At 41.0% G+C, this 20,303-nt stretch overlaps 1 protein-coding gene across 1 annotated transcript; it reads left to right on the top strand.

The window, feature by feature from the left end:
- The first annotated feature begins 7,781 nt into the window (after positions 1-7,781).
- Positions 7,782-19,800, top strand: ak1 (adenylate kinase 1). The gene is made up of 7 exons (XM_080755727.1): positions 7,782-7,887; positions 14,665-14,693; positions 15,236-15,271; positions 16,423-16,586; positions 17,086-17,202; positions 18,838-19,029; positions 19,717-19,800. The coding sequence occupies exons 2-7, from the start codon at positions 14,687-14,689 to the stop codon at positions 19,780-19,782; spliced, it is 582 nt and encodes a 193-aa protein (XP_080611853.1). The 5' UTR covers positions 7,782-7,887; positions 14,665-14,686; the 3' UTR covers positions 19,783-19,800.
- The last annotated feature ends 503 nt before the right edge of the window (positions 19,801-20,303 follow it).

Genomic DNA, 20,303 nt, shown 5'->3' with positions numbered 1-20,303 from the left:
TAAATGCATAAAAAATAAAATGACTAATAACAGTAATACATAAAACAAATACTATTTGTAATGCATGAAGTAAAATTAGTAATAACATAGTAATACATCAAATAAATACAATTAGTAATATAGTTATACATAAAATTAGTAATAACATAGTAATATATAAAATACAATTAATACATAAAATAAATTCAATTACTTTGTGTTATAGAATGACTTAAAAAAACAAACAAAAAATATCAATCACATCTACATATCACAACCAGGCTATATTGCCAGCAGGCAGGTGGACTGTAGACTCACTACAGCTGTTGCGTGGCTAGTCTGCTATCCGCGAACGTCTCCACGCTGGTTTCCTAAATGAGGGATATAAGTGCTGTTGGCACTCTGGACTCTGAATTCTGCGATCATGTGCTTCAGAAGAATGATGCTGCGTCACCTGTGCGGTGACAATTTCCGGTCTTTGGAAAGCTGTGACGTTTGCAGCTGTTCTGTCAAGATGGCCAATCTGCAAGCTGAGCTTGTGGATGAGATGTGCAATAGCCTAGTGCTTTGTGTTTGAGCCCTGTGCAGGAGCTACAAGACTGCCGGTTTGGATTGCTCTGTGCAGTTTTAACCACGTGACGCCTGCAGCACACTGTCAAGTGTGCAGGTGGACAGTTCTGAGCGGACGGCTTCGCCTTGTTTTTTGTTATAAAACTGTGGTGACGCTGTGTAACGTAGGCCTGAGGGCGGTTGCTCTGATAGACTTAAAGAGAGCCTTGTAGGATTTTTTTTACCTGATGTGATTTCAGGGTCGTTTCGCCTACTTCTACGTCCGGAGAGTTGTGATATTGGTTTTGAGTTCTTAAATTAATAAATGGGGGAAATGTCAAGGAAATGTGGAATGCTTGTACATTTAAGGACGTCATAAACCAAGCCATGAGAAGCTGTTGTCTGTGACCTGTGTGTTTCTGAAGGGGTCTTCTGATGTCATGTATACAAGACTCACCCACCCCTGGGGGGGGGGGGGGGGGGGGGTAGGTAGGTAATGTATTTAAGCTAAAGCCTGACTGAGATGTGTTGAGTCAGTACGGTGTTCCATTGTAACGCGTCACTGCTGTCTCCGTATTCGAATACATTCTATTCCAATACTCTGAATTGTGTCTGTCTCATTATTGTTGTTTCAACTATGTCATATATCTGTAAATATTCATTATTTTCTTGTTAATAAATTATTGCATTTATACCCGGGTGTCCGTTATGTGTCCATTACCCTTAGATCGCGCCGCCGCGGATTTATTTATTTCCCAAATGGTCTAAAAATGAGTTATTTAGCGTACTTTTACCAATTAATTAGCCTATACACAGACAACGACTGATTAGCCTATTTTGGACGATATGGGTCTTTTCTCGAGCCAGTGTGTTTAGTCTCACTATAGTCTGTGTAGATTACCCGGCGGTGTTGCTGCCCCTCCCGGGAGTCGCGGCTCATGGCTCTTCACAGACGGCACAGAGACAGCAGTCACTCCGCTGAACGTGTCAGTGTTGCTGCAGTGGTGTGAACTGTGAACCGTGCGGGCACTGGTGGTGGTGCTGAGTTCTGACAGCCGAGTCACAGCTTCTTCTTCTGAATTACTTTATCTTTGCCTTGGAAAATACATTTTGCGTTTTGCTGTTTCCCAAAACAAACCAGCGCGCGCTACTGTTTGCTACAAAGCGACTGGAAGTGGACGAGGTTTACAGACATACCAATAGTAGCCAATCATATGCTGATTAGGCCAGTTGCTGTATAGCCTACCTACCGGAGCAGCAACAACACACACACACACACAATAGCCTTCTATATAATGCTGCGCACATATATTATATATATTTAAAAAAATACCCAGCATATTTTTTGGGAAGGCTAAGCCTTCCCTAGCCTTACACACCCGCCGCCTATGGGCACTGTACTGTAGGCATTATAATACCTGGCTAGGTGAAAACAAAAGAAACCTGATTAGCATTTGAGTACTTTTAACACCTCTCTGAACAGCCGGCGGAGAGGTTCACATTTTCGGAATTTTGCGACAGTCACAGAGGGTCAATTCCCAGAAAATCTAATGTTAATATAAAATGTCCACGAAAATCTTCATGGGGGCTAAAAGGGGCTATTTAATTCTTCATGGGGGCTACAGCCCCATAGCCCCCACAGACTCGACGTCGTTGGGGAGTAGGGACCCCCATACAAGACAGGATGAAAATTCCACAGGTTTTACAACGTGTGGAATTTACAAGGTGCACGGTCTCCAATCTCCATCATGTGTGTGTCCCATATGTTCCTATGTCTGTTTAGGGTACCAAAGTAAGGGTACCAACAGGTGAGAAAGTGGCACTGTTGAGCAGGTACACGGTGGGAAGCTGAGTTTTTAGTGTAACACCAGTCTTTTTCAGCACGTGTCTGTCTTTCTGTACAGGAGTTCAGTACAGTATAACAATAGTATAGTTCCACCGCTCACTTCACACAGGTGTGATTTATTTAAAGAGCAAACGCAAAGGGAGCTTGTGGATGGATGGAATATGCATGGATGGATAGTGCTCGGATGGATGGATGGATGGGTGGATCCGTGGGTCACGGTGGGTGGATGGGATGGATGATGGATAGGGTTAAAGTGGTTCATTTGATTTTTATGCTATACTATTGAGACCTGAGGCCGATTCTAAAAACGCTTTTCATATAAGGTTTTCTGAAAACCTTCAAATTCTTATTCAAAAAAGGGGGAACCCCACACTGCAATATAAACCATTACAGAGAAATATCAAATACAGTATATCCAAATAACGGTTGCATGAAGCTTGCGGCTTCGTTATCTTAATTGGTAGCTTATACGTTTCCAGCTAAATTACTCATGGTGCTCAAACCATGTTGATGTCAAGGTCCCCCAAATGTATTTGTATTTGGACACGGACCCCCAGAAGAGAAGATATGCATATGTCTAGCCAATATACAGTTTCATCAACACGGTATAATCATTACTATTCATTTAATTCTGAGAGTGTACAAAATGTAATGGCCCCTATATTGTACACTCAAATGGACTTTCTAGGATGTTCTACTGTGCAAATATATAAATTGATGAGGTTAATTTATGCAAAGGATAGGCATAACCCATGTATCCAAATAGACAAAAACAAAAATGTTGAAAGCCTAGGCAAAAATGATTATTGTGAAATCCCATCAACTTTTCATCCATCTTGCGCTAGTGTCTCTTTTGGCCACTAGGTAGAAGCATTGAGGCACTGAACACACCAGGGTGCCGTACACTAGTCAGGCATATTGGTCCAAAAGGATAGCTCCGAAGAAAGACCTTGCGGTCTTTCGGGTTTCGGGCCCTATGCATTCATTCACAATCGCAAGGACAACAAAACATGATATCTATGTAGCCTACAGGTTGGAATAAAAATACATCAGAGGGGGGATAAAGAGCTAGGTGGGGCAATCGTATTCGGGCAATCACCTTCCCTCCTTTTGACCTTAAAGCCATGCAGTGATCTTTGCTAGTTTTGAGGGAAGCATTACACACCTGAGTGGCAGTGCTGTGGAAGGTGAATTTACCCTATTTGTTCTAAATGTGGGTGGCATTTATATTAGCTCACTCTAGTCTTGTGGCTGTGAGGGAGTTGCTCACGCGTCACCTGGTCAAGTAATTGGGTACTGAGGGGGGCAGCAGATGTGACTCATGCCTTGGAATGGTTGCTTCCATACAGTGGAATCAGCGTCCAAAACTGCTCTCTGCCCCTACTGAATTCTTCTCTGCTCCAGTCCTGCTGAATATGCACCAATTCCTGCAATTTGCAAAGTACAGTACATGCTCTCATAAGGTACAACTTTTACATTTATATGTTAACCTTTGATAACTAAAATTAGGAAGTGCTATTGCTAATGTTAGCTATGTAGGCAGCTATGAAATTTTGTTACAAAAACTAGTCTGCTATGTTGACTCTAAAATCATTTTCAAACATATAGCTAGCAAGCTATTAAGGCACAGTCTGCAGTCACGGCCCAGCTGCAGCTGCTCTGATCGAGAGCAGAATTCTAAAGCTGCCTTCAGAAGTTCAGAGCAGCAATTTATTAACATGGTTGTAATAATCATAGCATTTAAGCTGCCCTGAGAGCAGCATTAAAAAGCTGCCTTCAGAGCAGCAAATTAACATGGTTGTATCTTGTATGTAGGCTATAGCATTTTAGCTGCCCTGAGAGCAGCATTCAAAAGCTGCCCCCAGAGCAGCAATTTAACATTGGTGTATGTATAGCATTTAAGCTGAGCGAATGGGGATAATCAAATAGTTCAGTATTTTATTATAAATTATTGGTAGGCTTACAGTTAAACTGCTTGGACATAATCACAGAGTGTACATTAGGAACAGTAACATGTAGTTGGTATGAGATAAGTTTAGTTTTTTTATTACAATGGTTTGCATTGGAGCGGATGGGGACTATTTCAGTATTTTATTATAAATTATTGGTACAGTTATTAACAGCTTGTACATTTTCACATAGGTGCATATTGTGTACATTAGGAACAATAACATAGATTTTTTTATTATCATGTTATATTTGCATCGTCAGCCGATTGAGGAGTTTACCGCCCCTGCTGGCGAGGTGCCCCAACCTGTAGGACTCACGGTATGGCACGCACGCTCGTATCCCCGGACCAGCACGTTAAAATTACCACAGCTGATTCTGAAGTGCCCTTGGACAAGGCATTGAACCCCTACCATGAAATGGTAAACTAGTTCTTGAGCTTAGTCCAGTTACCCTGGGTAAACATAGTACCTTTCATTTCCTTACACACACACACACATCTGTGCATTTGTAACAGTCAAAGATTTTAATTATTTTAGATTTTTAAAGGGGAATGAAGCACAAGGCTGATTTTGTAGTTTGTTTTCCACTGCCGTGCTGCATCACACTGACCTTGTAATTTGTTATAGTAGGCTATAGTGATGTAAACAACACAGCTTGCAGCTAATCAAAAATCAGACCCACAGGAATGCACCCAGGGTGCCGGCCCGATTCCGGCGAACCCGCCCCGCGTCCGAAACGTTTCATAAATGACAGTGTTACCGTGTGGGGGTCTCTCTACTGTACCCTCTACTGTACTGTACTGTACTGTACTGGCACATCCGAAATAATGTGCGTGTGTGTTTGTGTGTGTGTTAGGTTGCGCACAGGTGGTGAAAAACAACCATGCTGCATGTTTTCGTGCTCAGACACACCCAGCCACCCACCCACACACATAGCTCCGTAAGGGAGTCCACTAAAAAATAATAATGTCTGTTAGATTGTAGGTGTGTCCTACTGTCTATCATGCTTGCACATTGGCATGCCCTTAATTGGCTCTCTGGACACACCTATAGAAATCTAACACATTCATCAATTTGTTTGGTGCAGCTGTGCTGTTTTTCTAGTCTGCCATGTTTTTAGTGTGCTAACCTGAACTGGAAAACAAACTGCAATATCAGCCTGGGGTTTCATGTCCCAGGTGCCCATTGTCTCATAATCCACCTATGTGTACCAGTCTAGATGGAAAGAGGGGTCCACGGTTCCACGTGGATTTTTTTTTTTGCCACCTGGTTATTCTTATTCCTTGAAGTGTGTATTTTAAGATTCTGCCAGGTAACAGCTAGGCTAATTTCTTTAACCCTTTATTACACATATCCTGAACCCACCAGACAAAATAGAATAGAGCACAACCTTTGCACTACTCAGTTCACACGGGTGTGATTTTTCCTAATACTTATGGTGGATTCTTCTTACCAACGGCCTTTTCTCAATCCTTGAAGGGTGTATTTTAAGATTCTGCCAGGTACCAGCTAGGCTGAAAAAAATGTCCCATAGGGTGAATTCTTAACCTTACAATATCTGTTCAATCAAAAAGAAAAAAGAAAAGGGCAAATCTTATTAAGCATACAACATAAATAAACAAATAAACGCATTCTTCCATAGACTCAAGGACATTTAGCATTACAGTAATCAAGGTAAACATGAGATACATCAAATGTATAAAAATAGTAAACAAAGAACCAGTCTAAACTGTAATACAAATGAACCTGGCATCTGTCTATATAGTATGCAATCTAAATTACATTTTAGCCTTTGCATAAGCCTGCCAAGTTGTCAAGGCTATAGGGCAAGTTCTACGCTTGTTCAACAACCTGTGTAGTGTGTTGGAGTAATTAAGTATGTATCATTTATTTGTATGGCACAACAAAAAAGACATTCCACAAATGCTTGCTTAAACGGTACTAGTAGTGTTTTTAACGTTGTGAGCTCGTAGTTCAGCTATTTGAACACATTTTAAATGTTTTTCAAAATAGTAAAAAATTGGGGGTAAAGCTAAGGTGGCGGACAAGATAGGGCCTATAGGCTTCCTATTCGGGCCCACTAACCATTCAGCTGTTGCCGCCCAGCCTGATACGAGGAATGACCAATAGGCCCTGCAGCTGACCTCAGGGTTCTGCTGGGCACATATCGTTGTAGCAGGTCAGTGACGGGTCCTGGCCCTGGACATTGGTATTCTACCAAAGTATTCAACCCCAGTACCTTAGTCAAAGTATAGATACTGCTGGTGAAACATTACTCAACTACAAATGAAAGTTGCTCAGTCAAATTTGTTTCCAGTTAAAGTATTGGAGTAGGTGCCTTTCAAATTACAAAAGTAGCCTACATTTTCTTTTTCATATCAAATTCACTTTCCAAAACTTTTTCAGAAATTTAAATAAAATAAAAATAATTCTGAAGATAGTAGCTCTACAAGCCTAACTGTGTTGTGTTGTGTTGATCTTCTATTTTCTCATTTTATGTATATAGTGTTGAAATGTCCCTGAGCAAGACACTGGAATGCCCTTCCACAGGTCGTAAACGCCGTTATTAGACCTCGACTGGACCGAAAGTGGTATGTATGTATGGTATGCATGGTTATAATTGGCTGTTAATGGTGACGTAATTAAGATATGTTTCATCAAATATGGTCTGAAGAATCAATAGAGAATTCTGGAAATTTGAGTCTGGAAAAGTATGGAATTTGTAATACCCTGTAACTTAATACTTAGGCTACACTATCGAGTAGGTTCCCATGTATTTAATAGATCATGCATTTCTTGTATGGGCTATTAACTTTATTTTATTTCCATTTCTATTCCTTGTAAATGCCTGGAAATAAAATGGCTTTATGACCCCAGTGACTTTAAGTGGGCTGGTTAATACAGTATCTGGATTTTTGCACAGTCCACATTTATTTAATCTTATACCCAATAACAAAGTTATTGACATTCATTGCAATCTGCCATTTGCTGATAAGCCTCCCCTCACACACACCCCATCCTTCCCTCTTTTACAGACTTCCTCATTAGGAAAAAAAAAAAAACGCAAACACAGACTCATCAACTACATAACCGCTCAGAAGAGTACTCCTTGAAGATGAAATGCAAACCGTGAGGGACCTAAATTATATTCACTCAAAGAACACCAAGCAATCTAGCACTATAGCACTATGTGGTGCTAGGCATACTGCTAGAGCCAACCCCTTTTCTTACCCCATGCCACCCTTTGTCTCTCCCCTTACCCTCTCCATTACCCCCCCCCCCCCCCCCCCCCACACACACACACACACACACACACACACACACACACACACACACACACACACACACACACTCCCTCTCTCTCCAGTCTCCTCATTTCTTTACTCATGATCCTTCCCTACCCAGAATGCAATGCAGGCTGAGCAAGGCTGAGCGGAGCTATAAAAAGGCTCCGGATGGGGGAGGGAGGGCCAATGTGCAGCAGTAACTGCTCAGACGCACTGAGATCCAGAGGGAACGACAGCCCCCCTGTGCTGGGATCTAGAGCCGCAACGCGTAAGAGAGGTCAGTACAGAGGACAAAGCCTCCATAGAGGAGGATCAGGCAGGAAATGGCAGCGGCAAGGTCTATTTGGGAATGACAAATAAGCAGATCTGGGGGAGAGATAGAGAGAGAGAGAGCTTGAGAAAGTGGGTAGGGCTGTTTGACAGGATGGGTGAGAGGAGAGACAGCGAGTGGAGAGACTGGCGGGATGTAGTGTAGTGAAGTGAGTGGCACCTGTTCATCCGTTGAGATTCCACTCACCTGATCGTGCTGCACTCTATCCACTCGATCTGTCATCTGACGGATGATCAGCTTGTCTGATGCAAAGCGTTGATGGAGCCGTTTTGGAATGGTTGGTAGACATTGTTTCACTGAATGGACATTTTGCCAACAGTGTTTAAATGCTGGCACAGGCTAAGCTTGAGCAAGTCGCTATGGAAGGAAGAATGTGATTCAGAGTGCCATCCACAGAGACTGGAAGAGGTGAATTGGAATTAGCCTGAGCACTGTAATGTCACGTGAATTAACTATGAGATTGTACAAATGTCCCCTTACATGGTAAAATGTGTACACTCTCTGAACATTGTGCAGTGTAAGGTTGAGTAAGTGAATCTGAGGAAGGAATAATGCCATTCAGAGTGAGTGCCCCAGTGAGTGCATTTGAATTTAAATGCATATGTAATAGGATATTATAATCATGTTTACTCTCAGTGATTTCTGTTCAAGCATAAACCTCATTCCTGTTCGTTTCTTTGCACCATCCAGTATTATTTTCACCAAGGATGTGAGTGACTTTTAATTCCAGTGGCTTTTTAAGATGTCAGTGTGCAATCATAAACAGGTTTGCTTCTGTCTTTTGACTCATGCATGTCGATGGTGCATTGTGTGATTGTGCCCTCTCCAAGCCTTTCTAAACTCAGAGCCCACACACACGCACGCACGCACACACTCAACACTCATTATGAACTGCCACACATTTGATTCAATAATAATACATTCCCTGCCAAACAGTGCATCTCTCTCTAACACACAGCAATCCCTCACTCTCCTGACGTCAAAGAGGTCTCCTGTTCTCCCTTAAAGAGACAGTACACAATGTAGGCAAAGGCACGAAAGGCACTGGGTGCAGTGCTCTATGGTAGTTACTAGTTAATGAGCGGTGAGATACTGGCATACGCGGCAGTGAATTAAAATATGTGGTTTTGTGCATGGGCGATGAGGCATATAGGCATCAGAGTGCAAGAGCACTTTTCGAGCATGGTTGATAGGTTATCCTGGGAACAGCTGCAGACTGACAGTCTTTTTATAGCTAGACTGCACATTTAAAAGGAGTAATAACATGGGAGAGGGTGCTCGGGTGGCACAGGGGGTAAAGTTCCTGCCCTCCACTGCAGAGACTAGGGGTCTGAATCCTCCGGCTCGGCTGGACGACCATACAAGCACAAAGGGCTTTATGCACACACAATAACTCAGGCCGGTTCCCTATCACAGGTGTTAACAATGATACTAAGTTAGACTCTGTTCCATTTAGTGTGCAGTGGTTCTCAAACTTTTTTTAATTTCAAGGACCTCCATAACTATGAAGTGTACAAATGGAACCAAATGGCCTGTAGTGTTTCCAGTTGGCCAACATGCACAATAGCAGCACCCTGACTCTGTTTGACCAGAATGGAACAGAGCCTTCATTAGTATCATCATCATCAGTAACTCCTGTGAAGGAAGTAGTGAAGGGGCCCAAGTTCTTTCCAAAATGGTGTGTGTGCAACTGTGCATATAGCCCATTGGCTGCTGTACTAGGAACTCCTACAGGTTGGTGTAAAGGTTGGTGTAAAGGGTGATTCGTGAATAATATTGCGCTGGTGCCGTGTCCCCTCACTGCTGCAAAGTGTTCTGAGCTTCTAGATCTGCTAGTTATGGTGTGCAACATGGCACACAACCAAGTATACATCAGGGTATAGCAGTGACAAGGCAACGGACTAGAATACATGGGGAATCAGGATTTGGCATAATTACCAAATTTGGAGGAGAAATATGTTAAATGTCAAAAGTGTACATACTGTAGGAGAGGGGGGAATAATAGGGAACTTCAATGCAAAACTTGTAATAATTAATATTTTGGTTCAATATAGTTTCAAAGCATGTGAGCCAATAGATTTGTTTGCACTAAAACCCCCAACATCATCAGTGCTGTTCACATTATCAGAGTACTTGGAGGCCATTCTGGACAAGAACCGTGTGGGACTCCATATTTGGGACGGCATTTGTGGGCGATCGCCAGGGCAGTGATGTCATATGGAATGACGTCTGTTATCTCCATATGTGGGCATAAAGAGACGGACAGATTCCTGTAATGTATAGCTTGGTGGATGAGGAAAGCCTTAGTTTCTGGCGTGCTCTAGAGAAACCATTTTTAAATGTTTTGTGGAATTCAAAACCTTTAGTAATTCACACAGTTGTAAAACATAATTATACATACTTACTACTACTACTACTACTACAACTACACAGGACACATTCATAATGTACATTAAACATGCAGATTGTTATTTAATGCCTCCAACTTACATGTGCACAGCCAGTATACCCCGTAAGGGACAGAACATGTTTGTCATGAAGGAAGCAGAAGACCGTAAATGTGGCTATAATTGGCCAGGGTGGCATTCCCAAAGAGGCTCGGTGCTGACACAGTCCTCCTAGTGACATTTACAAAGACCACGTGGTTAACAAACGGCCCCTTTCAAAATAAATCAGCCACCTGAGAAGCAACAAAATGATGCCACATGGCTGGTGGTGAATGAACAGGGCACGAGGAGAAGGATGCAGTAGTTTAGTCTGTAGGAAGGAATTACAACTTTGGCATAAACTGCCTCTTTCGATTGTTTCTTTGTGATAATCCTTAGTGATTCCTTTTTTGATTAATCAAACAGTAATCGTGAGTCGTGACACATTTGGATTCATTTAAATGGAACAGAATTGTTGTTGTTTATAATCAACTATTTAATCTGATTAACCATCCCTATTTTATCCCAACGGTGTCACACAACATAGGGAAAATACAAATAGCTATAGGCTCTATAGTTTAGGCTATAGGTGAGTTTAGGCTATAGGCTATAGCCTAATCTCACAACAAATTGTATTGTGATGCATTGTGAACTTATATGCCATTTCCAGTATTATTTCATTGAAATAATTCAAATTATTTTTGAGTGGTGCTAACCAATCTTATAGACCGCTATGTGTGTCCCTGCCTGCCTGGCTGTGTCACTGTCTGGCCATCCGAGCACGGACAGCGTTTGTTGACCACCAAGTGTCACTGTTGTCACTGTTAGACTGCTGTCTAACGCACGCACTCACTCACTCACTCACTCACTCACGCACGCGCACACACAGAGGCCAGGGAGGAGGGCTTGTACAGTACAGTACAGTACAGTACAGTACAGTACAGTACAGTACAGTACAGTACAGTACAGTACAGTACAGTACAGCACCACTCAGTTCAGACAGGCCTGATTTTGATTAACTGTTGCACCCCTACAGACGTTATACAGTTCATGACCACATGGTCAGGGCCTCTGGGTCTGGGAACACAAATCTTCTTAACAATTGATCTCTTAAAGCACATTAGTGGTACATTAGTAGCTTGTGGATGATTTGAATGATTTTGCATATACCATTCACATATCCCTCATGTATAGTTGAGCTATAAACCGTTCTAACACTCCCTCTATTCAATGGATGGAATATCCTTTATCACTACAGGTATGTGCACCATTGTGTTTGCACTGTAGATATGTGCCAGTGAACAAACAGGCATGTAGTCACTTGCCCAAATTCAATACGCTAGTTTTGTTTGACATCTGAGCATTAGCAGAAACTTGACCCTGCTGTGCTGTATAGCTGTTGGGGTTAAGGAAGGACGGGGCCAAACACTCAAAGGGCTCTTTTCTTTAGTCTATTCTATAACTATATAAATATATTGTTTTATTAAGTAAGTTGATGGCAGAGTCCACACCACAACTAAAACAGCTATATATAACTGGGATGCTCAGGAGATACAGCGATCGCTTGGAAAGTTGGGATGATGGTTCCTAGTTCAATTCTCGACCAGCTCCCCCTATGTTAGTGTCTAAGTGCCCTTGAGCAAGACACTAAACCCCTTAACTGCTCCCAATGAGCAGGTTGGTGCCCTGCATGGTTTCCTCCAGTGTGTGAATGGGTGAAAGTAATGCACATGGTAAAGCCTGTTAGATCAAAGGCGCTGTATAAATGCACCATTTACCATTCAACAACATCAGTGTTGATGCTCTTGGCTGGGGGCTACATGTACACGTATACATTGCATTTTTCTTTGCTGATGCGTTGCTTGTAGCAACTACTGTATCACCATTCATGTGAATGATTTTCCAGCCAATCACAGCACAGAATGATACACCTTTCAGCCAATTACGGTGGAGAATGACACACCTTCCAGCTGCGCAATAGCGCGCAATATCTGAGGACGCATTTCATCCACACATTTCGTCCTCACATTTTGAGGATGCAATCTCTAGAATTATTAGTTAAAGATAGCTATAGTCTTAGACCAGGGGTTTTCAACAGGTGGAACCATGGATCACTGGTCGTCCGTAAACTTTCGTAAAGGTATTGCATGTGGTCCCTGACCATACATTTAGTAATGTAGGATTTTTTTCCCTTTTCTTTCCACTAGTTGAGAAAATGTGAACTGAATGACCTGGTGACCTATGATGACCGTCCATGTAGTCATTTAATGACAAGACGTAGGTCAAGAAATTCAATAGAAAAAGGAAAAAGAGTTTATAGAATCTCAAGAGGGGGAAGTGCACCAGATTGTCTGGTTGAGTAATTATTATTAGGAAATTATTGGTTGAGAAACAGTGCGATGTATTTCACATGGGATGCATACTGTAGCAAGTAGCCCATATTCCCACCCACCCAACACAACGGTGGTTCCCCAGGTTGATTCTAAGTCAGGGTGGTGGTCCCTTGTTCACAATCAGTTGAAAACCCCTGTCTTAGATGGTTTGTGTGGCCAGACTTCATGTTCTTTTAAGTGATGAACCACATGTCCCTTTCTCACTGGAGATCATGTTAGGACATGTCAACCCACAGCTTGATTTATACTTCGTCGTATGATCTCACACGTCCAAAATAGCCGAACTACAGGGTCACATCACCCCGCAGGTGTGAGCTTGTCAAGTAACCAGTTACCAGTTGTCAAGTAACCAGAGAAAGTAACTTTCTCTCTGACCAACAATCTTGTTCCATAGAAGTCAGGACAAGATGGCAGCCTGGACTGGTTACATGATTGTGTACATGCACGTTGTGTATTATCAATGCATACACGCCACGGACTGCTTATAGAATTTGACTTATTTGTTAGCTGCTATATTCGACCTAATATCTCGTAGATTCAATGGCAATGCATGTCATTGCTGAGTGGTTTGTTTTATCATTTCCAGTTTCACTTGTTTATCTTGTATCCTGTATGAGTTCCTCTCCTGATTGGATAACAATTGTAGTCCGGCATAACCAGAGTAATATACTGGCATCTGTTACTGAAAAAATGAAAAAGAAAACACTGTCTATAGCTATGATGGCTCTCGGAAAATAGCTATTTAATGCTTATTTTAACAAAGCAATATCACTTACACACCCTTAAAGTTAAATTATATACACATATTTGCCTGTCAAATATGTGATTAAAGAAGCATTCTCTCAGGCTGTCACACTTCATTTGAACTGCAGTCAGCTGATGCGTGCACACAACTGCTGGAGCCTGGGTATCTGTTTACACATGCCATTCAAACTGATACTCTTGGCATCCTGCCCTCACTCTACAGTACATGTGCCAAATCAGAGTAGCTGCAGAGCCAACAGGCAACTCCTCTTATACGGATATATACGTAGATATTACTATCAGTGCCAACCTATAGTTTCATTCAGGTGCCCAGCAGTTAATTATAGCATAATTCTGTTTTGGCCATTTTTATGCAGTATTTCTGAGAGTGCCGGGAAACCAAAGGCAGAGAGAAGCCTGAGATGAGAAGAACATATTATTAAACACCTCGAAATCCCATGAAACATACCACAATTAATCAAAAATATCCACACATCAAAGATTTTGTCATTTAAGTTTACCCAACCAATACATGCATATGGGATTTATAGGAATTATGGCACAATCAACCTCCTCAATTAATAAGCAATAGCTAAATCAGAATAGCTTTTTAATGAAGTAATATGTATGGTAACTTTGTTGTTTTTCAAAGTTAAAGCTTGAGCTTTACTTCATTGGGTGCCGAAAATAGCTGATCTACAATCTCGCGTGAGCTTGCGTGAGCTAGATAGATTTGTAGCATGTGACAACGCTTTACAATGAATTATATTGCAATTTGTTCCAGTGTTGATATTAGTTTGAACACTGTATAGACATGCAGAAAGCATGCCGAGTAGGCGAGAACAGCCCTTAATAAGAATAATAAATTAATAATCCAATAACTCCTAGTGTCACATGAACCCCCCTAATAATAAGAGTTAATAATTGTTGAAAGCGGATTATTTTAGTCTTGTGAATGATTGGTTTGTTATCATGATACAAAAAAGTGCAATACATTTGTATAGCAACAGATGCAACCAATTTAGCTTAGGGTAGAAATAAGTCCATGATTAGTGTGCACCCACCGGTAATACCCAGTTACTATAATGGTTTGCCCCCATGAAAATATGTGGTGCTGTTGATTGACTTTTTTTTCTCTCCTTGTCTCATCTTACCCTCAGTTGAAAAGAATAAGACATCAGAATGGCAGGTATGGTATAACATTGTGCATGTTTCAAGTCTTTTCTGCACACCATCACACTGCCGTATACTGCCCTCTATTGGTAAATTTTCAGAAGACCATTGATGTTTATCCACAACTTTATTATTGAGTATTAATTAAGGTCACTTGCAAAGTATCAATAAGATGTTCATGTCACAAATGCACTTTTGCTCAATAGCTGAATATTTATAAGACAATGTGATGTTATTTATCTAGCAACATAACAATAGGGCTGGCAACGGTTGCCATAGTAATACTATGTTTGTGTGATTGCAGGACAAACATGCAATAGTGCAGTCTGTGTCCTTAGTCTGTGACATAAAAGCATGGGAAATGGATGCTCTACTACAGACATATCCATTTGCTTAGCAGCAGATACATATGTTCACTCCAACTCTCAACATGGTCTGTAGTCGAAATATTTGGACACAAAACTAGGCATTCACTATACCCGATCTGTTTTTCAAGCAATAGCTAATGTTGACTTGGAACTGTATTATTATAATTCCTGAATTCTCTGTTCATTTCAGACAAACTCAAGAACGCGAAGATCATCTTTGTTGTAGGTGAGTATTTAGCTTTTTCACAATAAATAGTGAAACACAGTTTTAAGCTTGCTTACATTTCACAGCTGACAATCTATGCAAAGCCATTTGGACCACAATTCTCCATGAATCTTAATATGATTCATGTATGATAGATCATACCAGTATACATGATCAGCAGAATGGTTAATCTAAATATTCATTGTATCTCAATTGATACGAGTCTGTGGCTTTTCTGAAGTAGCCTGGCATGATGTTTTCTATTTCATTTATATGGTTTAATTGTTAAACAGTGATTTTCTTTTTATTGTAACCCTGCATTATTGTATCCCCATGCTACTAGTCTCTATATAATATACACATATATTCGTATATTTTGCTGTACACCTATCAGTCATATTTTCAAGAGGTTTGGGATAGTCAGCCTCATTGAAAAATCAACCATCTTAGATTGATTGAATACTGTATTGATGACTTTTAAGGGTACGTACAGTGGGTTAAAAACACATTGGCAAATGGATGACACTTTAAACTTTTAACTTTAATGGGGAAGTTAAAACTTTCAGGGCTGTTGGGTGCATACCACTGCGTCGTGGGTGGCTGCGTAGTAGAATGCATTCATACCCTTAAGTGACTTGAACTTGGGGGACGATGTCAGCGGAATCTCCTACTTTGGAGAAGTAGAAGTACTTGGGACAATCTTTCGAAGTAAACTAAACAAAACTAAATAAAACAAAGCTAAAAGGTTGGGCAGAGGTGGCAGTAATTTGTTACTGTATTAAATTCATTTTGAATGAATTGTACTGTACGAGTTGAGTTGTTTTAATGCAGCACACTTCACTTTTACTCATGTATATTTGAAGAAAGAACACTACTACAAAAGTTTTTTTTTTAAGAAATTTAAGTTTCATATTATTTAAACCATTTAAATCAACCATTAAATCAGACCACACAACTCAGAAAGAGTAGTCTTTTCACTAAATACTTTCTTACTCTTACTCTTATTGGAACGATTACATTTTAATTTAAAGCATCAATACTTGCTACTCTATACCCATCTCTTACTTTGTAGGCGATTCCCATCAGAACCGAGTCCGACCCCCATAGCAGGTTGATTAGAACTATAGCCTTCATTGATAAAGAACATTAAAGAATCCCTTTGTCCGTTTCAGGTGGACCTGGCTCTGGGAAGGGCACCCAGTGTGAGAAGGTGGTGGCCAAGTATGGCTACACCCACCTGTCCTCTGGGGATCTGCTGCGTTTGGAGGTGTCTTCTGGCTCGGAGAGAGGCAAGAATCTCCAGGCCATCATGCAGAAGGGAGAGCTCGTACCTCTGGTAAAAACATTGGAACATGTGACAGCAATCTGTGTTAAATATTACATTCTAAACCTGTGCACACACATAATTCCTACAATGAACACAGATAAGTAGCAAGGATCACACCACTACCCTGGGGGCGGGGGGGGGGGGGGTAGTACGGAATTCACCATCTTAGAAAAGCTCACCAGGCTTTCCTTGTTTATCATGTTCTACAGGAAAACAGCTGCAAATGACACTGTAATGAATACGTGTTTAGTATGTGCATGTTTCAAAACTTTTCTTAACCACATACAGTAAGCCTCATTTTATACAACAGTGCTGCATGAAATCGGCCAATCTACAAGTCGCACATGTGATGCATAGTGAGCTTGTAGATTTGCCATTTTTTTAAATAAAATAATTTGAAATGTTTTGGATATTCTTTTTTTTCCTTTGCCCATGAAGACATGCGCAAAATAGGGACAGCAGATTGCAAGTGGTTACGTTATGTGGAATAATGTGGCTCTGCTTTTAGGACACAGTCTTGGACATGATCAAGGAAGCCATGATTGCCAAGGCCGACACGTCCAAGGGCTACCTCATCGATGGCTACCCACGTGAGGTGGTGCAAGGCGAGGAGTTCGAGAAGAAGGTAGGAAACAGAACACCCTGGCCCAATGGGGAGGGGCATTGGGCATAATTGGATCAAAGTCATGAGTCACAAAAAGATTCAATCCTATTATATCCATATCTTTGGTTTAGAAAAAAAACAGTCCAATTCACTCTTTCTTATTCTCTTTATTCTGGATTTCTACAAAAACAAAAAGTTATTTATTATAATAATCCTTCCCATATTCTCATGTCGCCTGAGCCAGATGATGATAGATCTCTGCCTACTTCACCTGCTGGGCACATCTAAATTCAACATAGGTTTCAGAGATAGGAATAGCAGAGAAAACCAGCGGTAACAAACCAATACCACCCAATATATGAACGACTGCATGGGCTAATCTTTTGTATTGGTTCTGAAATGGCGACATCTAAATTCATTGAATTTAGAAGTCGCTATATCATTGGCAAATATCTCAGCTATTCGTGTTGGGTGCTACCAATTTACTGGTGCCTTCTTCAGCATCCATTATTTCAATATTTAGCAGGCCTTTCAGCATAGTAGTCTTCTTTCACTTTTGCCCTGCTATTTGGTGCCCCCCCAAGGTTGTCGCCCAGTGCTGCAGCAATTTAAAGAACGGTACTTTTATTAAGCCAGCACTGTTTGAATCTCTCTCTCTCTCTCTCTCTCTCTCTCTCTCTCTCTCTCTCTCTCTCTCTCTCTGCCTGCGGTTTCCTGTCCCTCTAAATTGACAATCTGATTCTGCACAAAAAAAGAAAGACAAAGATTGAAGTTTGGAAGTCGCATATCATCTTTCATTTGACAACATGACCTTTGACATGCCCAGAAGAGCTGGACAGCTGTTTGTGTTTGAAGCGGGGGAGGTTGTTCAGCTTGGCACCACTTTATTATTATTCTTGGTATAATACACATCAAACTTTTTGAATAAACAAATATAACCTAACCTTTATACATTTATGCACAAGAGAGTCTCATAGATTCTGCCTCAGTGGAGTATGGCTATTTATCAGTTTTTATTCAACCTTTTGTCTTGTGTAATATGGTGAAAACATAAAACTAAATGAAAAAATTAAATAATACTCCTTGTTTTTCACAATTGAATGTTTGCCTACATGCGGCACATTCTATCATTCCCTGTCACAATAATTTGACTAATACATATACAGTACATGGCAATGAATGCCCTCCGCCTTTCAAAACGAATGAAACATTAATTGTTTATTGTTTATGATTTGTTTATGGATCCCAATTAGCTTCCGCCTGAACAGCAGCTATAGTCTTCCGGGGTTCCTAAGACAATATTAATATACACTAACGATAAGAAAAGCATTCTCAATGTATTACACACCCCAAAAAATATCAAGCATTTCACAAGTCATACACCAAAAACCAAAAAAAGCTAAGAACAGCAATAAAACAAGGCAGAGGCAAGGAAGCAACCAGGTGCTCAGGAGGTGTGCAGGTATACAAAGTATAAAAAGAGTAAAAAGGTGCTCCTGGGATCAATCGGGATAACACATCTATAGAAAAAAACGGAGATCCGGGCACACTAAAAGGAGGAAAACTTTATTGAACCGACATGTTTCGACCTATACGGTCTTCATCAGGGCTGCAGCAATAAAACAATTTCAAATGAAAATTGTCTTTCTGCCGCAGATTGGCAAACCCTGCCTACTGCTGTACATTGACGCTAAAGGCGAGACCATGGTCAAGAGGCTGATGAAACGCGGTGAGACCAGCGGCCGCGCTGACGACAACGAGGAAACCATCAAGAAGCGTCTGGACCTTTACTACAAAGCCACCGAGCCAGTCATCGCCTTCTACGAGAGCCGAGGCATTGTCAGAAAGGTGAGTGTGTAGAGTAGACCTGCGCTGTAACTGTCCATTCTCTCCTTAGCGATTACTCTATTACTTATTTTTTTCGATTGATCTGATATTCAAGGAGCGATATTTTATACTTTGTCATACAATGGTGTATACTGTATATTAGTCTAAAAATACCAAAAATAGCGGATCTACAAGCTTACCGTGTGTTGTGGTGCATTGTGAGTTTGCAGATATATTTTCTATTGAGTATTTGATTAAAATCAATTTCTTAAAACTGATCAAATCTATTCATTTGATTATCTTTTGCACGCCTAGTCCATGACCATGTGAACGGCATGTGATCATTACTATAGGGATTTTGTTAAGTAACAGGAGTCTCTCCAGCTCAGTAACCAAACAATACATTTTCAGTTTGGGACACCGATTTCATCCCATCAGGAGAGAGAACTCATACACATACAGGATAAACAAGTGAAACTTGAAACGATGAAACAAAAACAAATAAGTGGACAAAATTGGAACTAGAACATTACACAGTTGTAGCATTGTGTAAGTGTTTAAATTAAAGCTACACTGGATCCAATGGCGCACAGGTTCCTTTTTCCATTTCCTGAAAAGTAACAGTTTTGGTTTCTGCCTGGAACCTACAGTATGATATAATAGCTTGCCAATACTTCCTAACGAATGTCTCTTTCTTTCTCACTTTAGATCGACTCTGAGCTCCCACCGGATGAGGTCTTCGGCCAGGTTGCCAAAGCTATCGATGCTCTGTAGTAAAACCACTTGAATAGATCAACGTTGTCGTTGTTTTCTTCTCAGTGTGGGTTCCACATTACTTGAGGAACAACAGACATCTGCACATTCACCTTGGTTCATGTTGAAAGGACATTAAGGAACACAGGATGCCTTAATTGTGCACACATCCACCCATCCACTCAAAACAATAGCTGTCAAATACATTTATATATTTATAATTATTTCTACAATTTCTGTGACCTGTGTGTGTGTGTGTGTGTGTGTGTGTGTGTGTGTGTGTGTGTGTGTGTGTGTGTGTGTGTGTGTGTGTGTGTGTGTGCGTGCGTGCATGTGTGCGTGCGTGCGTGCGTGATTTGCTAGATCAGTGGTTCTCAACGTTTCTGGATCAGTGCCCACTTGACAATTTGGAAAGTGTTCAGGCCCACCCATCTGACCACTTAACATCTGTGTGTTTTGGCAATTTTTGGGGGGCCACTTGCAATACCCTCGCAGTCGCAGCCCACCAGTTTGAGAACCACTGTCTGTGTCTGTACAAGCTT

Source organism: Protomyctophum bolini, assembly GCF_963924005.1.
Source record: "Protomyctophum bolini genome assembly, chromosome: 22".
Taxonomy (NCBI): domain Eukaryota; kingdom Metazoa; phylum Chordata; class Actinopteri; order Myctophiformes; family Myctophidae; genus Protomyctophum; species Protomyctophum bolini.
The sequence above is the reverse complement of the archived record's forward strand: the minus strand, read 5'-3'. Positions and strand labels throughout refer to the sequence as shown.